The following is a 17,106-nucleotide window of genomic DNA, read 5'->3' as shown; positions in this document are numbered from 1 at the left end:
CATGACCAGGAAGAGTCACATGACCTGATGATGCAGAAGAGTCGATGCTTCATCGTCATCATCTTCACCTCCAAGCTTTTAGACCTTTAGCTAATGAGAAACAGGTATGGCGGCGGGTGGCAAAGACAAAGCACCTCCAGAGACCATCATCATCATCATCATCATCATTTAGACTGGACCTAAACCAGACCTGGACAAGGACCAGACTGGACCTAAAGGACCAGACTGGACCTAAACCATACCTAGAGAAGGACCAGAGAGTGGCTCGTGAAGGCCGTTGTGTTCATTGAAATGGAATGTATTTGGTATTTGGCGCCTCCTGCTGGATGACGTACGCAGTACAGGACTATCAATTTAACACCAATAATTGTTCCCATCCATCCATCCATTTTCTATACCTGTAATGTTTTGCGTGGTTGGAATTCAGAGCAGTTCGATGATGCGTGTGATCGATTGATCGATCACGCGCACATCTGACTGCGCGTGTGAGGAGCAGTACAATGAAGCGGTGACTGCGCATGCTCGGCGCGCACACGCACAGCATCACTTGGCTGATAACAAAGGCTCGCGCGTCACCGCGCCCGCTGCTCCTTTGCCGCTTACGATAGGGTCCGCGCACGGACGCACGGCTTGTCAGGGCGCGCTGCAGCTCGCCGCCGTTGAAGACGAAGGAGAAGAGCGGGACCATGAGCTGCAATTGGGGCGCTGAACTGTGGGTACGTACACCGCATCACACCTGTTTCACCTCCTTGCGTGCGCCAGAGGAGGCCCGCTGTGAGCTAGCGACACGGTCGCATGACACCTGCCTGTCTTCCAACACGCGCCAGCACATTCACGCAGGCGAGCTGATCAGTTATCACTGATGTCAATGCGTTAACACGAGACACGTGACGGACGACGTCAGGCATTCATATTCCATTGTAGCTGGTGATGTACAATAGTTGTTCACTCAGCCTGCCTTCATTCACCCTACTCTTGTCTAGACCAGGTCTAGTCTTAGATGCATGGTGCAGGTCTAGTCCTATCCAGTCCAGGTCTAGTCTAATCCAGTCCAGGTCTAGTCTTACCTAGTCCAGGTCTAGTCTTATCCAGTCCAGGTCTAGTCTAATCCAGTCCAGGTCTAGTCTTACCTAGTCCAGGTCTAGTCTTATCCAGTCCAGGTCTAGTCTTATCCAGTCCAGGTCTAGTCTTACCTAGTCCAGGTCTAGTCTGAGAGTCTTGTCGAAAGTCTTCTTTCGCCCTTTGTGATGAAACTTGCGTTGAGCCCAGCTAACCGTGCCATGTAAGAACTCACACAAGCATGTAGAGAGCAAGAACACATGAATGAGTTAATCAAAGGTTTTTGTGGTCCAGGATCAGTTTGAAAATTTGGAGAAACACACCAGCTGGGGAATCGACTTCCTGGAAAGATACACCAAATTTGTGAAAGAACGAGCCGACATCGAGCAGAGCTACGCCAAGCAGATCAGGTGACCTCTCTGTGGCCCTCACTAATGATGACATCACTGTTGACCTCCACATGACCTCTAAATATTGCCTGCAGGAGCCTGTCCAAGAAGTACCTCCCCAAGAGGAGCAGAGAAGATGACAGCAGGTCAGTCCGCTCTACTCATCCGTTCTTCTGCTTTCTACTGCTTTTCCTGTCAGGGTAGACACACAACCGAAAGCCAATGGCAGTATAGAAGGCGGGACTTAAAGATGATGATGTCAGCACAGCCACAGGAGAGTTGTGTTGCATTCAGGAACAGAGACAGTAAAGTTGTGTTGCATTCAGGAGCACAGTGACGGTAAAGTCATGTTGCGTTCAGGTACACAGCGACAGGATAGTTGTGTTACGTTCAGGTGCACAGTGACAGTAAAGTTGTGTTGCATTCAGGTACACGTGGGGTCTGGCGTTCACCGCCACTCTTCGCCAACTCCATGAGCTGGCGTTGCAGCGAGAGGAAGTGGCGGACAACCTGAGCGGTCAGGTGGCGTCGGAGCTGAGCAGATTCACTCAGGAGCTGAAGGCCGAGAGGAAGTCTGTGAGTGTGTCACATGCGCACACACACACGTGCACACCCTTGGGAAACTGACAGTGGCATGTTTCCCCCCCAGCATTTTCAAGATGGCCGCCGTGCGCAGCAGCACATGGAGACTTCCTGGAAGCAGCTGGAGTCTGTGAGTGTGTCTCCGCCCACGTCCGTGGCCCTGCCTCCACGTCATGATGTCATCATCAGCTTTCTAATGTAACTGTTGTCACTCAGACGAAACGGCGCTTTGAGCGGGACAGTAAGGAGGCAGAGCGGGCACAGCACATGTCCACCAGAATGGACATGGACAACAATATGGAAGCTGAGAAGGTAGAATTTGGGCATCGAGAACTATGTTAAGGTGCTACGTTAGTGCTGTTCTAAGGAAGTTCTATGTTCTTTTGTCTTTGTGTCAGCGCTGCTCCTTTAAGGTGAGATTCTTTTCTTCATCCTGAGGGAAGGACTTTGAGACACGTCCACTAAGCTAACGCTAGAAGGGTTTGGTTAGCATCGAGCCTTGGCAGAGGTCTTCTTTTGCTTTCAGGCTCGTCAGACGGCTCAACAAAAACAACAAACTGCCGAAGAGTCCAAGAAGGAATATGTCACCAGTTTAAACCAGTTTAACCAGGACCAGCACCAACATTACCACACAATGGTGCCCGTTATATACCAGGTAAAGCAGTTCAATTGTTTACTCACCTGCTCTGTAGGTTCAGGTGTAAACCAGGTCTACACTATTATGGCGGGTATGTAAACCAGTTCAGGTGTAAACCAGGTCTATACTAGTATGGCGGGTATGTAAACCAGTTCTACACTAGTATGGCGGATATGTAAACCAGTTCTACACTAGTATGGCGGGTATGTAAACCAGTTCAGGTGTAAACCAAGTCTACACTATTATGGCTGCTGTGTAAACCAGTTCAGGTGTAAACCAGGTCTACACTAGTATAGCGGGTATGTAAACCAGTTCTACACTAGTATGGCGGGTATGTAAACCAGTTCAGGTGTAAACCAGTTCTACACTAGTATGGCGGGTATGTAAACCAGTTCAGGTGTAAACCAGGTCTATGCTAGTATGGCGGGTATGTAAACCAGTTCTACACTAGTATGGCAGGTATGTAAACCAGTTCAGGTGTAAACCAGGTCTACACTAGTATGGCGGCTGTGTAAACCAGTTCAAGTGTAAACCAGGTCTACACTAGTATAGCGGGTATGTAAACCAGTTCTACACTAGTATGGCGGGTATGTAAACCAGTTCAGGTTTAAACCAGTTCTACACTAGTATGGCGGGTATGTAAACCAGTTCAGGTGTAAACCAGGTCTATACTAGTATGGCGGGTATGTAAACCAGTTCTACACTAGTATGGCGGGTATGTAAACCAGTTCAGGTGTAAACCAGGTCTACACTAGTATGGCGGCTGTGTAAACCAGTTCAGGTGTAAACTCCCACAGCAGGTGCATGTGAATGTGCGTGTGCATGTAACACACATACAACAGCCAATGAGATGTGTGTTGTCGGGTCGGTGTCAGCGGATCCAGGACATGGAGGAGCGTCGGATCGAGCGAATCGCCGATGCGATGCGTTTGTCAGCAGAGGCAGAAAAGAAGTCACTTCCTCTTGTGAGTCGCTGTTTGGACGCCATGATGGACGCCGCAGACAGCATCCAGGCCAGGATGGTGAGGGCGCTCATGCAGCGGGTGTTGTCACTGTGGTAACCATGGTAACCACGGCTGATGTGCAGGACACGCGTCAGGTGGTGGAGGTGTATAAAACGGGCTTTGAGCCTCCAGGCGACGTAGACTTTGAGGACTACAGGGCCACCATGAGGCGGAGCATCTCAGAATCCAGTTACCTCGACAACCAAATTGAGGGGCGGAGACAAAGCAAGAAGTTGTGGCCTTTCCTCCGCAAAAACAAGGTAGACACAAACGTGCACACTCCATTTGAACGCCTCTTGATGACCTTTGACTTTGCATCTCACCAGCTGCTGAATCTCCTGTCGTCGCCTCGGCAGCCCCCGCCTCCACCACCCACCTCTCCTTCTCCCGGGGGCGTGGCCAACAGCCCCCAGTCGCCACCCCCAGCTTCCAGAGAGCCCATCGCACAGCGACTTAACGACCTCATGACCTCGGGCTCCCGAACCAGGAAGCAGTGCCTGCGCAGCCTGAAGCGAGGGGTACACACACATTTTTAGAAACACACCTTTAATCATCTTTCAAACGCTCACATGACGCTCTTTCTTCCACGCTGCGCTTCTTTGACCGACAGCTGTCACTCAAACTGGTGAGTGTGTGGAAATCATGCGTGACAAACTGTGATGTCATCACCACAATGTGCGGTTGCCATGGTTTCAGGGCTCCGCCCCTGCCGACTGCAGCCATCTTCCTGCGGAGCAGCGACGAAAGAAACTTCAGAGTCGAATCAATGACATCAGCCAGGAGATCCAACGAGAGCGCGAGCAGAGGTGATGTCATCTTTCTGTGCACGACTTAGCCCCGCCCATGTGAAGCGAGAGGTAAATGCTGACGTTCCTGCACGTTTGGTCTTCAGGGACGCTCTGATCAAGATGAGGGAGGTGTATGAACGAAACCCTCAGATGGGCGAGGCTGCCGCTCTGGAACCTCGTTTGGACGAAGTGAGGCGGAGCCTTCAGCGACTGGAGGAGGAGCTCAGGACCAACCAGGTTGACACAAGTACACGCCGTCTATGCGCAGCACCAACCGCGTCGGCGTGACGCATTGCCAGACTTGTTGGTCTGACGTATTTGGCGCGTTGCTCCGAAAGTCACGGGCAGTTGGACCTGGCGACGGGCGGGGCCACCTGTCGCAGCTGGTGCATGACATCATTGAGCTCCGCCTTGCACTTGCCGAGCTCCTGCCGCTGCTCGTTGATGACCTTGATCAGGTCGCCGCGACACTTGTCCAGTTTCTGGATGCGTTTTTGGGTCTCTTCGTCTTTCTGCTCCAGTTGCCGTCGCAGACTCTGGATGGTTTTTTCAAAGTGGTCTGACTGCAGCTTGTTGGACTCCAGGAACTTGGAGATTTTCTCCTCAATGGTGTCCACGTTGACGTCCTCGTCTCCGGTGATGTACTTCCTCTTCAGGCTGACGACGGCCTTGATGAAGGTCTTGGGCCGATTGATGAGCGAAATGGACTTTTCCAGGTCCTCTTTGAACCTGCGGATGTAGGTGTCCCTGGTCAGGAGCACACATTCCAAGCCCTTGACGCTGGCCTGGTAAGCCTTGACACGGCCCTCGTGGAACTTAATCTTCTCTGCCAGGTCGACCGCTTGCATTTTGTTCAGGGCCAAGTCCTTTTTGGTGGCTTTGTGGGCCGCCTGCTCGCCGGTGTATTCTCCCCGCAGAGCCTCCATGTCCATCTCCATCTGCTTGAGGCGTTCACGCAGGGTGGCTGTGCTTCGCTCCTCGCGTTGTAGTTGTGCGGTCACAATCTCTTTGGTGGTCTGCAGCTCGTTGATGTCGGCGTTCTTTGCCCTCAGCTCTTTGCTCTTCTGCTCATCAGACTTCTTCAGAGCTTCCTTCTTCTCCATCAGGTCGTCAGTTGTGTTGGTCAGGGCGGTCACCTTGTTGGACAGCGCATTCTTCTGCATCTGGATCAGCCTCATCTCCACCTCATGGTCATATTTCAGCTTGTCTCGGATACCCTTTTGTGCTTCCAGTTCTTCCTGGCGCTCGCTCATCGCCATCTGGAGCTTGTGCTTGTCCTCCGTTAGCTCCTCCACATGCTTGCTCAGCTTGTCCATTTGAGCTTGAAGGGTGGCGGCCTGCTTGGCGAAGGCCTCGTCTTTTTCTCGCATCCTCACGTTAAACTCTTCTTCTGCCTTCTTCAGGCGATTGCAGTGCTGCTGGGACTGGGCTTCCAGGTTCTTCTCCCAGGTGACCAGCGATGCCTCCAGCTCAGCAATCTTCTCGTGGAGTTGGACCTGAACGGCTTTTAGGTCTTTGGCTTCCATGTCAGACCAGCTTTTCTTCTGCTCCAGTGAGAAGCTCTTGGCTTTGTGCACCTTCACTTGGGTCAGCAACTCCGCCTTCTCCTTGTCAGCGGCATTCAGCTTCTCCTGCAGAGCCCGATTCTGCGACTCCAGAGACTGAACCTTGGCGTCGTGGCTCAGGATGTCCCCCTGCCACAGTTTGTTGAACTCATCCTGTTTTTGGAGCAGCCTCCTGATCTTCCACTCCTTCTTCGAGTCCGACATTGTCACGCTGTGCTGCCGAGTTGGCGCTCACCACTGGATAACTGTGGGAAGCTTCGCCAAGTCGGCTCTCGCCAGTCAACAAGGTTTGTGAAGATTGGCCTCGTCAGCCTTGGAGGTGATGATGGTGTTTTCTTCTGACAAAGGCAGCCATCTTTGATGATGTTGTTGGTGTCACAGTGATGTCATCGTATCCTGGAGGTGCAGGAGCTCGTCTGTCTGTGATGTCACTCCACAGCTGATTTGGAACATTTGAAAAGACTTTATTGTGTTCGATATGGTTGCTATGAGACGTTAAGCCACCGTGGCGCTTCTAGTCCAAGGTCAAGTCCTAGTGTGTAATGGATGCTAGCCGGTGTGGCTGTGCGGGTGTACGTTGGCATTTCTCACTCCCCGACACCTGAGGAGTGACACTGGACATGGAGTTGACATCCCGGACTTTTAGCTCCATGTCGAACGCTCTGGATGTTCAGACCCAGGGTGGACCACGGGGCTGCCTGAACCAGGTGGGTTACATTGGTGCTGTGACCCAGATGAGAGCGAGGGTGAAGGTGAGGGTAACAGACAGGATGGTACGTTGGCAAACCCCACTCCTCACCTTAAGACCTGTGTTGGACGTTGAGCTGACATTTCTCAATGGCTAGCGCTCCTCTCTCATTCTGCAGACGTTGGTTCAGACCCAGGGCGGGAAGGTGGGTCACACATGGACACGTGTAACGTCCAAAGACAACCATGCTACTTGTGGTGAGAGACTCACTCATGATTGTGTGTGTGTCAGGCGTGGCTGGCCGAGGTGGACCGCAGGATGTCAGAGCACAGCAGCAGGGGTCAAAGTTCACGTTTTGGCAGTGAGGTGTCCACACCAGGAAGTCGAAGTCTGAAGCAGCTGGACGGTCGGAGTCCGGCCAGCAGAGAGAGGTATGACTTAGAACGTCTTGTGGGTTGGACACTCCGCGGTTCTGCTCGAGACTAACTGGGCTCACTTTGTGGTCCCAGTCCAGACGGCAGCTACACTGAAGACCAGAACGCGGAAGTCCAGTTCTCCAAGTCACGAAGTTCTGAGTTTAATGACGACTTTGATGATGAAGAACCGTTGGCGAGCATCGGCACCTGCAAGTCGCTCTACCCGTTCCAAGGTAGGACAGGATGAGACGCCTGCCGCGTTTGACAGGAAAGTGTAAGAAGAAGAATGGTTGGCTGCTGCAGGTCAGAACGAAGGCACTCTGTCCATGTTGGAGGGGGAGCTACTTTCTGTGGTGGAAGAGGACAAAGGTGACGGCTGGACCAGAGTTCGCAGGAACTTGGAAGAGGAAGGATATGTTCCCACCTCCTACATCAAAGTCTTCCTGGACACCAACGCCAAAGGTGCCAAAGCTCACCTGACCTCTGCATGACCTCTTTGTTGTATTACTAACCATTGTGTGCATGTGCGTGTGTGCAGGCTTTGTGCAGACTAGTCGACTCGTGTAACGACACGTGGATACAGGAAGTGTTGACACGTCCCACTCATTTGACACGTTTGGTCACCATGGTAACCGTTGCCATGGTAACTGTCTAAAGGTTTCTGAATGAGACCACCAGCCCCCCCCCCAAGTCACCACCGTGACCACACACACACACACACACACCCACGCACACATGCAAGTAAAAAAAAAAAAAAAAAAAAGTTTCACATTTGCACCAGAGGGGCGCTGTCGTGCACGTGACCCATCATGACCACAGAGGTGTCAATTAAACATTGAAGTTTTATTTTGAAAACAAGATGTAGGATATAAACTTTAGGAACAGTGATGTGTAAAAAGTCCTCCATATTTAACCCGTTTTTTTTCTGATCACCTGATATCGTCCTACCTTGTTGCTTTTTGACCACGCCAACTTCCTGTATGTTCCTTTTTCGATGCCGCTTCTCCTCATTAGGGTCGCGGGGGTATGCTAGAGCCTATCCCAGCTGACTTTTGGGCGAGAGGCGGGGTACACCCTGGACTGGTGTCCAGCCAATGGCAGGGCACATATAGACAAACACTCACATTCATACCTATGGACTATTTAGAGTCTCCAATGAAGCTAACATGCATGTTTTTGGAATGTGGGAGGAAATGGAGAAAACCCACACACACAGAAATGCCCAAGGGAGAATGGAACCCAGGTCTTCCCATCTCCAGACTGTTCCTGTGTGGCCAACATGCTAACCACTAGACCACCGTGCGGCCCTCCTGTATGTTCCGTCTTTCAAAATAAATCAACTGAAGACAACGTGTGCCTGCTGCAGCAAACGATATTATAAAAAAGTTTTATTTTGAAACTCATGTGATGCTTACATGTTTTTATGTATTTAGGGAGAGACCTCTAACCTCCCTGATTGTCATAACAAAGAATGTGATTGGATGTGGTCGTGGGGATTGTTTTCATGGTAACCCCAGCTACATTACACACCGAACATCACTTCCTGTTTGAGACTGGACACTGTGTGTGCGTGGGAGAGTGTAACCGTGGTAACGGCCCATCTGCTTCATTGTGTGCATCCTCCTGGAAATAGCAGTTGCCATGGAAACACACCAGCCCAAGGTTTCCTGTGTGTGTGTGTTCACGTGTGAACCTTTCATTTGATGAGAAGACAACATGTTAGTGCTGCAGGCTACATGCACACACCCCACTGATGCCACAGATCTATGACATCATCACACAGTGTGGAGGATGCGTTCACACTCGGCTGCTTGTGGCAGCGCATAAGAGAAGAGCGAGGAGGAGGAGGAAGAGAATTCACAGACGAAGACGACAAGGATGGAGTCTGAAGAGAATCTACTTCATTCGTTTCTACTTCTGCTTCTGCTGGCAACCTCCTTCACTCTGGTACGATGTCTTCATTACGTGCACTGCTTTATGACATGGTCCTATTTCAAGCATATGCTAACTACTACTTGATATATTTCTATTCATAGTTTATGATGCTATTTCTTCACGATATACTTGTATTTGTACCACATGGGACTAGGAGTATTTTTACATTGTTTTTCTAGTATGTATTGTTTGGTGTATGTACTGTAAGTATAGGGAGCGTGGATCAAACCGCTAACCTTACAATTTCTGGACGACCTGCTCTAACCACTGCCTCCCAAACCCCAACCGTAACCCTAAACCTAAACCCAACCCTAATCCCAACCCCATGCATTTTCCTCCTCCTTCTGAGCTAGAGGGGGAGGAGCTCCAGCCCTAACCCTAACCACTAACATGTTTCATGTGTGGACCATCTTTTGCTTACACGCACACACAAACAGGTGGGTCCAGCGGCCCCCCGGGACCCAGACCGAGACCAGCACCAATGGCACGTGTTCAGTTCTGCTCAGGACTCTGCAGGCCGGTGCATGTGCACGGTGGTGACCCCCCAGCACAGCGTGTGCTCCAAAGACACTCGAAGCAAACAAGTGCGACACCTGCTGGAGAAGGTAGGAACTGCAGCACGGTGTAAACATTTCAGCGCATGCTAGCTGTTAGCCTGCGATTGACACGTCGGTGGGGTGCAGGTGCAGAACATGAGCCAGTCCATTGAAGTCCTGGACCAGCGCACGCGGCGAGACCTGCACATGGTGGAAAAGATGGAGGCGGAGCTAAAAGGCTTGGAGAACAAGTTCAAAGAGGTGGAGGCGGGGCATGAGAGCAACATGGCCAGGCAGTACCAGGTGAACTTTGTGCCGATGCTGAAAGTCATCAAAATGTAACTCTGGATCAGTACTTCCTTCGTTGACCAGAGTTTTGTTCTCTTTTAGTCCATCAAGGTGAAGATGGAGGAGCTACGTCCTCTCATCCCGCTTCTGGAGGCCTACAAGGCCGACGCGCTGCTGGTGAGACGCTTTAAGGAGGAGGCGGCCAACGTGACGGCGCTGCTGGGTTCGCTGCAGGACCAGCTGGGAGTTCTAGACTACCAGGACGTGCATGGCCGGGTGGTGAGCCTGGAGGAGCGTCTGCGGGCCTGCATGCAGCGGCTAGGTGAGCTAACGTAGCGCTGAGGGACCTCAATGAGCACTTGACCTTTGTGCTGTTGTTTGACAGCTTGTGGGAAGCTAACGAGAATAGCCGAACCCGTCACCATAAAGACCTCCGGATCCAGGTTCGGATCGTGGATGACGGACCCGCTCGCGCCGGCCGGAGACAACAGCGTAAGTTAGCACATGATGTTAGCAAAGTTAGCATAGCAGCACTCCAGCGTCTGCTCTCCCACAGGTGTGGTACATGGACGGTTACCATAACAACCGCTTTGTTCGGGAGTACAAGTCCATGCAGGACTTCATGACCACAGACAACTTCACGTCCCACCGCCTGCCTCACCCGTGGTCGGGGACGGGTCAGGTGGTCTACAACGGCTCGCTGTACTTCAACAAGTTTCAGAGTCACACCATCATCAAGTTCGACTTGAAGTCATCGCTCATCAGCCGCTCGCGCCAACTTGACTTCGCCGGCTACAACAATATGTACCACTACTCCTGGGGGGGGCACTCCGACATCGACCTCATGGTGGACGAGGGCGGGCTGTGGGCCGTCTACGCCACCAATCAGAACGCAGGAAACATCGTACTCAGCCAGTTGGACCCAAGCAGTCTTCAGGTGCTCCGCAGTTGGACCACCAACCATCCCAAACGTAGCGCCGGCGAGGCCTTCATGATCTGCGGAACTTTGTATGTCACCAACGGCTACTCGGGCGCCACCAAAGTGTACTATGCCTTCGCCACCAACTCGTCCACCTACGAGTACATCGATGTCCCCCTCGGGAACACCTACGGACATCTGTCCATGCTGGACTACAACCCTCGAGACAGGGCGCTCTACGCCTGGAACAATGGCCGCCAGGTCCTCTACAACGTCACGCTCTACCACATCATACAGTGACACGCCATCACATCACGCTCTACCACATCATACAGTGACACGTCATCACATCACGCTCTACCACATCATACAGTGACACGCCATCACATCACGCTCTACCACATCATACAGTGACACGTCATCACATCACGCTCTACCACATCATACAGTGACACGTCATCACATCATACAGTGACACGCCATCACCTCACGCTCTACCACATCATACAGTGACACACTGTGAAGTCACATGACTGTGTGTCATCATATACTCATCATTTTGTAAGATTTTTGTACACAACGTTAAGGTCACATGACTGAGTGGCGTCACGTGCGTGATTGTTAGCATGTGAGGTGTGTGTGTGCGTGTGTTTGCACGGACGTAATTTGGATGAGTGGTGGGGGCCGGGGGGGAGGTGTCATTATCAAAAGGCAGTTTTGGTCCCTGCATTTTTTACCGCCCCAAAACGACGTTAGGATATATTGAATTACGATATATTAAATATATTACAGAGAATCCAGCACTAGGACCAAGCCGAAAATGGACGCTCAAGCTGATGCTACTTCCCCTTCAGACCGCCCATAAACTCATCGATTGGCTTCGCCGTATCTTCCCAACGTGTGATTGGTCGTCTTGACTGTCACTCCATGAACGCCCGGATGTTTGGTTAGTTGGCCAGGAGTGCTAATAAGACACATGCTATCGTGCTATTATATCATACCTTTCCTGTACAATAACATTTGAATGAGTGTGGATGTGCGTTTGGTGCCCCCTCTCCGAACTTAAGCCAGTTAGGGCTCCCCCACCTCTGAAATCAAAATTTGGTCCGTGGTATACATATACTAGCTAGCAGCAATACAAATGATTCATGTTGTTTTTGCTATCAACACCGGACCTGCCCAGGTCACGTGTTATTTCAGAAAGAAGCGCCTATACGGTCATTGTTAGAGTCACTGACTATTTATAACTTACTCTCTGAGTGGCGACTCTTTCTCTATTAGACTTCGTAAAATAAAGCTCAACAACTTGGTGGACTTTCATCCAAAAACGGCAACGGTTGTTAAGAGTAGAGCAATTAATATAAGTTACTAAATGTGGCAATAAATTGATGATTGTGTAAGACTGGGAGCGAAGACATTTCCAGAGCTTACCTAAGTGGAGAAAGTGCTGTTTCCACAGCAACAGGCTGGCTAGATGATCAGCGAACGACAGGCAGCACTAATCGTCACGGAAACATCGCTCACACGCTAACGGCTAACGGGGAAGACTGGGACCAATGTCGAAGACTATATTGCCGCCAGAATGGTCCAACTGAGCCATCCGAACCATCTGACCCACTTGACGGACCCGTTGTGACGAGGTGAGCGTGAGCATGGGGAGCGAGCATCAATGAGGCGCTCGTTCGTTGCCAGCTAGCCTGTGTGGCCAATGCTAACGGCTATCGTGTTCCATATGTTCACCAACAAAACACTCAACATGCACTCCAGTATGTAAAGGACTGTAATATAAACTATTTTTAAATCAAAAGTTACGTTATACAATATTGAAAGTTTAAAGAAGATCGATTGTTGAAAGAATAGTGGACAAGATGCTGCAGCTCCCCCTGGTGGTGACTGCTCGAGTGGACCTGGTTCTACTGCTGCTCTCCCTGCTCGCCTTCTGGACCCGACTCACCCGCCTCAGCTACCCCAACGCTGTGGTGTGCGTATTACTTGCTTATTAATATATATTCATATGGATTGACTCAAGTCTCGATTGTGTGCGTGTGTGTGTGTAGGTTTGACGAGGTGTACTATGGACAGTTTGTGTCTCTCTACATGAAGAGAATCTTCTTCATTGATGACAGCGGACCAGCACTTGGTCACATGATTCTGGCCTTGGGGGGTTGGTTACCATGACAACCCTGCAATATGTGCTTCCGTTTTTAACACTGCTCTTTTTGTAATCATCAATCCTGTGTGTGTGCACACGTGTGTGCTTGCAGCCTACTTGGGAGGATTTGATGGAAACTTCATGTGGAACAGAATTGGAGCAGGTAGATTTTATAACCGTTCCACGTTGTACACTAAATTGTATCCCAGTGTGTGTGTGTTTTGCGTTACAACATATCCCTGCAGTGTGAGTGTGTTTGTTTTGTGTTACAGAGTATCCCTGCAGTGTGAGTGTGTTTGTTTTGTGTTACAGAGTATCCCTGCAGTGTAAGTGTGTTTGTTTTGTGTTACAGAGTATCCCTGCAGTGTGAGTGTGTGGAGTCTGCGCCTGTTCCCGGCTGTGTGTGGTGCATTGTGTGTTCCTGTGGGGTATTGTGTCATTGTGGAGTTGGGTTTCTCTCATGTGTCGGCGCTGGGAGCGTCACTGCTGCTGTTGTTTGGTAAAAACATGCACACGTGTGCCACACACACACACACACACACACACACGAAGCAACGCTGAAGGTCGTTTGTTGTTTGCAGACAATGCTCTCATCGTCCAATCGCGCTTCATGTTGCTGGAGTCTGTGGTTATCTTGTTCATCATGTTGGCCTTGTTCACCTACCTGCGCTTCCACAACGCCCCCACCAGGTGAGTGTGACCTCTGACCCCACAAGGAAGCCCTGTTGTGACCTGTGCTTGTCACTCACAGCTCGCCTGTCAGGTACTGTTGGCTCCTCCTCTCCGGAACTTCCTGCTCTGCCGCTATCGGGTCAGGAACACACACGCATACACACGCGCACACACACGTCACAATCTGACCTATGTGTGTGTGCGTGTGTGTTCAGGGTGAAGTATATGGGTGTGTTCTCCTACCTGCTGCTTGTGGGTGTGGCCTCTTTGCACACCTGGAAGTTGATTGGAGACATGACCGTTAGTGGTGTGAGTGCACACGTCCTCGCTCAGAAATAAACACACACACACAAACACACGCCAATGTGACCTTTCACCCTGCTTTGTGTGTGTGTGTGTGTGTGTGTGTGTGTGTGTGTGTGTGTGTGTGTGTGTGTGTGTGTGTGTAGCTGTGTGTGTTTGTCCAGTGTGTGTGTCGCGGTGTGTGCCTGTTTGTGGTCCCTGTCCTGCTCTATGTTTTCTGGTTCTATGTCCACCTGAGTCTTCTACACCGCAGTGGACCACATGACCAGTTGATGAGCCCTGCCTTCCAGGCCAGCCTGGAGGTACACACACACACAATATTGACCTCACACAGCTGATTGATTGATTGATTGATTGATTGATTGATTGACTGAAACGTCTGCAGGGCGGTCTCTCCAGGATTACTCTGGGTCAACCTCTGGAGGTTGCTTATGGCAGTCAGGTGACTTTGAGAAGCTCCGCCTCCCAGCCAATCCCCTGCTGGCTCCATTCTCACAAAGCCAACTATCCAATCAGGTGCCGGCTAGCTTGCAGGGCCTAGCAGCCAATCAGGTGACATGTCAGTAACCGTATGTGCCTTCAGGTATGAGAGTGGGCGGGGCAGCTCTCACCAGCAGCAGGTCACATGTTACCCGTTCAAAGACGTCAACAACTGGTGGATCGTGAAGAACCCGGACAGGTAGTGGGCGTGGTCAGGCGGGGTGGACGTGGGGGTGGCGTGTCCTCATTCTCACCTGTCCCCCACGTGTCTCAGAGCGGATCTGGCGGTGGGCAGTCCTCCCCGTGCGGTCCGTCACGGCGACATCATCCAGCTGTTTCACGGGATGACGTCACGCTTCCTCAACAGGTAATCATGTGACCACTTTGTGCGACGCCGCCTTCAAAGAGACTTTCCCTTCTCTGTGCGAGACAGCCACGACGTCGCGGCGCCCATGAGCCCCCACGCGCAGGAAGTGTCCGGGTACATCGACTTCAACGTCTCCATGCCGGCGCAGAACCTTTGGAGGGTGGTCAGTCACGTGACCTTCCCAACAGGGAGTCAGGGTTCTGGGACATGACTCACATGACCATCCCTCTTTCAGGACGTCGTCAACAGGGAGGCGGAGTCGGAGGTTTGGAAAACCATCCTGTCAGAAGTTCGATTGGTCCACGTCAACACCTCTGCCGTCCTGAAGGTGAAGTGATGGAACACGGCACTTCCTGTGAGCACCTGAGACCAGCTGTGTGTGTGTGTGTGTGTGTGTGTGTGCACGTGTCAGCTGAGTGGCACGTCTCTTCCAGACTGGGGTTTCCGTCAAATGGAGGTGGTAGCAGAGAAGATGTTCAGAGGTCACAGCAGCAGTCAGACCTGGACGGTGGAGGAACATCGATATGGAACCAGTAGGATGCTTAGATACTTCATTCATCTCCAAGAGACACGCCCACCTTCTCTGCTTTCATTGTTGGTACGTACAGGTGAGGAGCAGAAGGACAGGGAGGCGGAGCTTCATTCTCCCACCCACATTGACGTCAACAGGAAGATTTCCTTCTGGGCGAAGTTCCTGGAGGTGCAGGTGTGTTGTCATCCAATCAGAGTGTGGCGTGGTTGAAGGTCATACTGTGATGTCACTCCAGTGGAGGATGCTGACGGTGAAACAGGAAGACTCTGAGCACAAATATAGCTCCACCCCTTTGGAGTGGATCACCATGGAGACCAACATTGCATACTGGCTGCATCCATCCACCAATGTGAGACAAACACACACGCACACACGTGCCCATGTCGGTCAGTCATTGGTGTCGTGTGATGTGCCAGGCTCAGATCCATCTGATTGGTAATCCAGTATCGTGGGGCGTGGCCAACCTCAGCTTGCTGGCCTATCACCTGCTGGCATCCGTCTACCTGCTGAGGAGGAGGCGTGGCATCAAAGACGTACCTGACGGTATACACACCAACGTCACCCTCACTGCAACACACAAGATGTCTAAACTGTGTGTGTGTGTGTGTGCAGCTGCGTGGGAGCAGTTTGTGTCATTAGGTCAGGTGTGTGTTGGCGGCTGGCTGGTCAACTTTGTTCCATTTGTGTTCATGGACAAGAGCCTCTTCCTCTACCATTACCTGCCTGCACTCGTCTTCCTGCACCTGCTGAGCGCCGCCCTGCTGGAGCACGCACACACACACCTGCTCAGGTACGTGTGCGCGGGGAACACGCATCTAAGATGTGGTGTGTTTAATATTAACATTTCGTGTCCTGCCGGGATCGTCGGCTTCATGTGGTCATGTGATCACGATTGCCTTTTCAGCAAGGACACACACCGCCGTGTGTTGCGTGCGTGTGCGTGCGCAGTGTTGGCGTGCGTCCTCCTCTCCTATCACCTCTTCTGCCCTTTGACCTTTGGGAGCCCAGAGCTGTCAGCCAATCAGCTGCAGGCGCTGAAGTGGAGAAACTCCTGGGACATCCTTTACCATCGCCGCTAGACTCCTCCCCCCACAATTACATCACCACCTGTGGCTGATCTTGTCAAACTTTTAGCAAACAATAAAGTTGTGTTTTAGTGACGTCGTGGTTCTTTCTTTTCACCTTTTAAAATATAACTCTTACGATGCACACGTATTCATGTGTATATAGCGTTGGGTTTCATGTGACGTCACTTCCGGCGGTCAGCCCCACCTCAAAGAGATGTGCGGCATACAAGCCTATTCTAACTAGAAATCATGTAATATCACAGCAAAAATAACGCACAGATGCGCCGTTCTCGCATGTGGAAATCGTTCAAATACAGTATGTATGATTTTTCTGCGTTTGCTAATCAGTTGTAGAGCCGAGTAAACACACGATGCTCCAGCGATGCTCTACGGAGGAAGTGATGCAGAAATAGTGCGTAAAATCCGGCTGAAAATTTTGTTATGGAGCTCAAACAGTGCCTCAAAACAATGAAGGACATATCCAAGAATCCATTCATGCTCACTGATTGCAGGGGCGGATTTTGCTTTTTTGAAAAGGGGGGGTGTGGCCTTGGCCGAAGGTTAAGGCGCTGGAAATGAAGCGGGGGTTCTGAGGACCCTCCCCCAGAAAAATTGTTAAAATTAGACCTCATTTCCTGCAATCTGGTGATATATGAGGACAATTTTATGTCCTTAATTTCAAGAGTCTGTTGTTATTTTTATCCTTGGAATATATCGTTTAAGCCAA

At 51.1% G+C, this 17,106-nt stretch overlaps 3 protein-coding genes across 9 annotated transcripts; all 3 read left to right on the top strand.

Moving 5' to 3' along the window:
- Positions 1–3: 3 nt before the first annotated feature.
- Positions 4–8,980, top strand: LOC129179915 (formin-binding protein 1-like). 2 transcript variants are annotated; one of them, XM_054773766.1, is made up of 18 exons: positions 4–716; positions 1,354–1,469; positions 1,544–1,594; positions 1,877–2,024; positions 2,098–2,160; positions 2,247–2,342; positions 2,429–2,443; positions 2,557–2,685; positions 3,543–3,689; positions 3,755–3,931; positions 3,998–4,189; positions 4,282–4,296; positions 4,368–4,477; positions 4,564–4,696; positions 7,004–7,143; positions 7,222–7,361; positions 7,432–7,590; positions 7,667–8,980. In XM_054773766.1, the coding sequence occupies exons 1-18, from the start codon at positions 687–689 to the stop codon at positions 7,693–7,695; spliced, it is 1,890 nt and encodes a 629-aa protein (XP_054629741.1). In that variant the 5' UTR covers positions 4–686; the 3' UTR covers positions 7,696–8,980. The 2 variants fall into 2 exon arrangements, 1 of the variants encoding a protein (XP_054629741.1); XR_008570070.1 differs by lacking the exon at positions 7,667–8,980 and having other exon boundaries at positions 7,227–7,361; positions 7,432–7,579.
- Positions 8,928–11,120, top strand: LOC129179926 (noelin-like). Its single transcript, XM_054773784.1, has 6 exons — positions 8,928–9,075; positions 9,501–9,668; positions 9,747–9,902; positions 9,990–10,209; positions 10,273–10,379; positions 10,444–11,120. The coding sequence occupies exons 1-6, from the start codon at positions 9,007–9,009 to the stop codon at positions 11,104–11,106; spliced, it is 1,383 nt and encodes a 460-aa protein (XP_054629759.1). The 5' UTR covers positions 8,928–9,006; the 3' UTR covers positions 11,107–11,120.
- Positions 11,121–12,302: 1,182 nt separating this feature from the next.
- pomt1 (protein-O-mannosyltransferase 1) lies at positions 12,303–16,485 on the top strand. 6 transcript variants are annotated; one of them, XM_054773756.1, is made up of 20 exons: positions 12,303–12,446; positions 12,667–12,787; positions 12,864–12,970; positions 13,071–13,121; positions 13,311–13,457; positions 13,540–13,648; positions 13,710–13,769; positions 13,846–13,939; positions 14,080–14,235; positions 14,319–14,449; positions 14,517–14,612; positions 14,688–14,780; positions 14,847–14,943; positions 15,016–15,108; positions 15,193–15,313; positions 15,389–15,486; positions 15,548–15,661; positions 15,729–15,855; positions 15,925–16,102; positions 16,217–16,484. In XM_054773756.1, the coding sequence occupies exons 2-20, from the start codon at positions 12,675–12,677 to the stop codon at positions 16,389–16,391; spliced, it is 2,160 nt and encodes a 719-aa protein (XP_054629731.1). In that variant the 5' UTR covers positions 12,303–12,446; positions 12,667–12,674; the 3' UTR covers positions 16,392–16,484. The 6 variants fall into 6 exon arrangements, with proteins under 6 accessions (XP_054629731.1, XP_054629734.1, XP_054629732.1 ...); XM_054773757.1 differs by having other exon boundaries at positions 12,319–12,446; positions 12,662–12,787; XM_054773755.1 differs by having other exon boundaries at positions 12,440–12,572; positions 14,098–14,235; positions 16,217–16,485.
- The last annotated feature ends 621 nt before the right edge of the window (positions 16,486–17,106 follow it).

The sequence above is a fragment of the Dunckerocampus dactyliophorus genome, chromosome 4 (assembly GCF_027744805.1).
Source record: "Dunckerocampus dactyliophorus isolate RoL2022-P2 chromosome 4, RoL_Ddac_1.1, whole genome shotgun sequence".
NCBI classification, from domain to species: domain Eukaryota; kingdom Metazoa; phylum Chordata; class Actinopteri; order Syngnathiformes; family Syngnathidae; genus Dunckerocampus; species Dunckerocampus dactyliophorus.
This window is presented reverse-complemented; position numbering and strand designations above follow the sequence as displayed.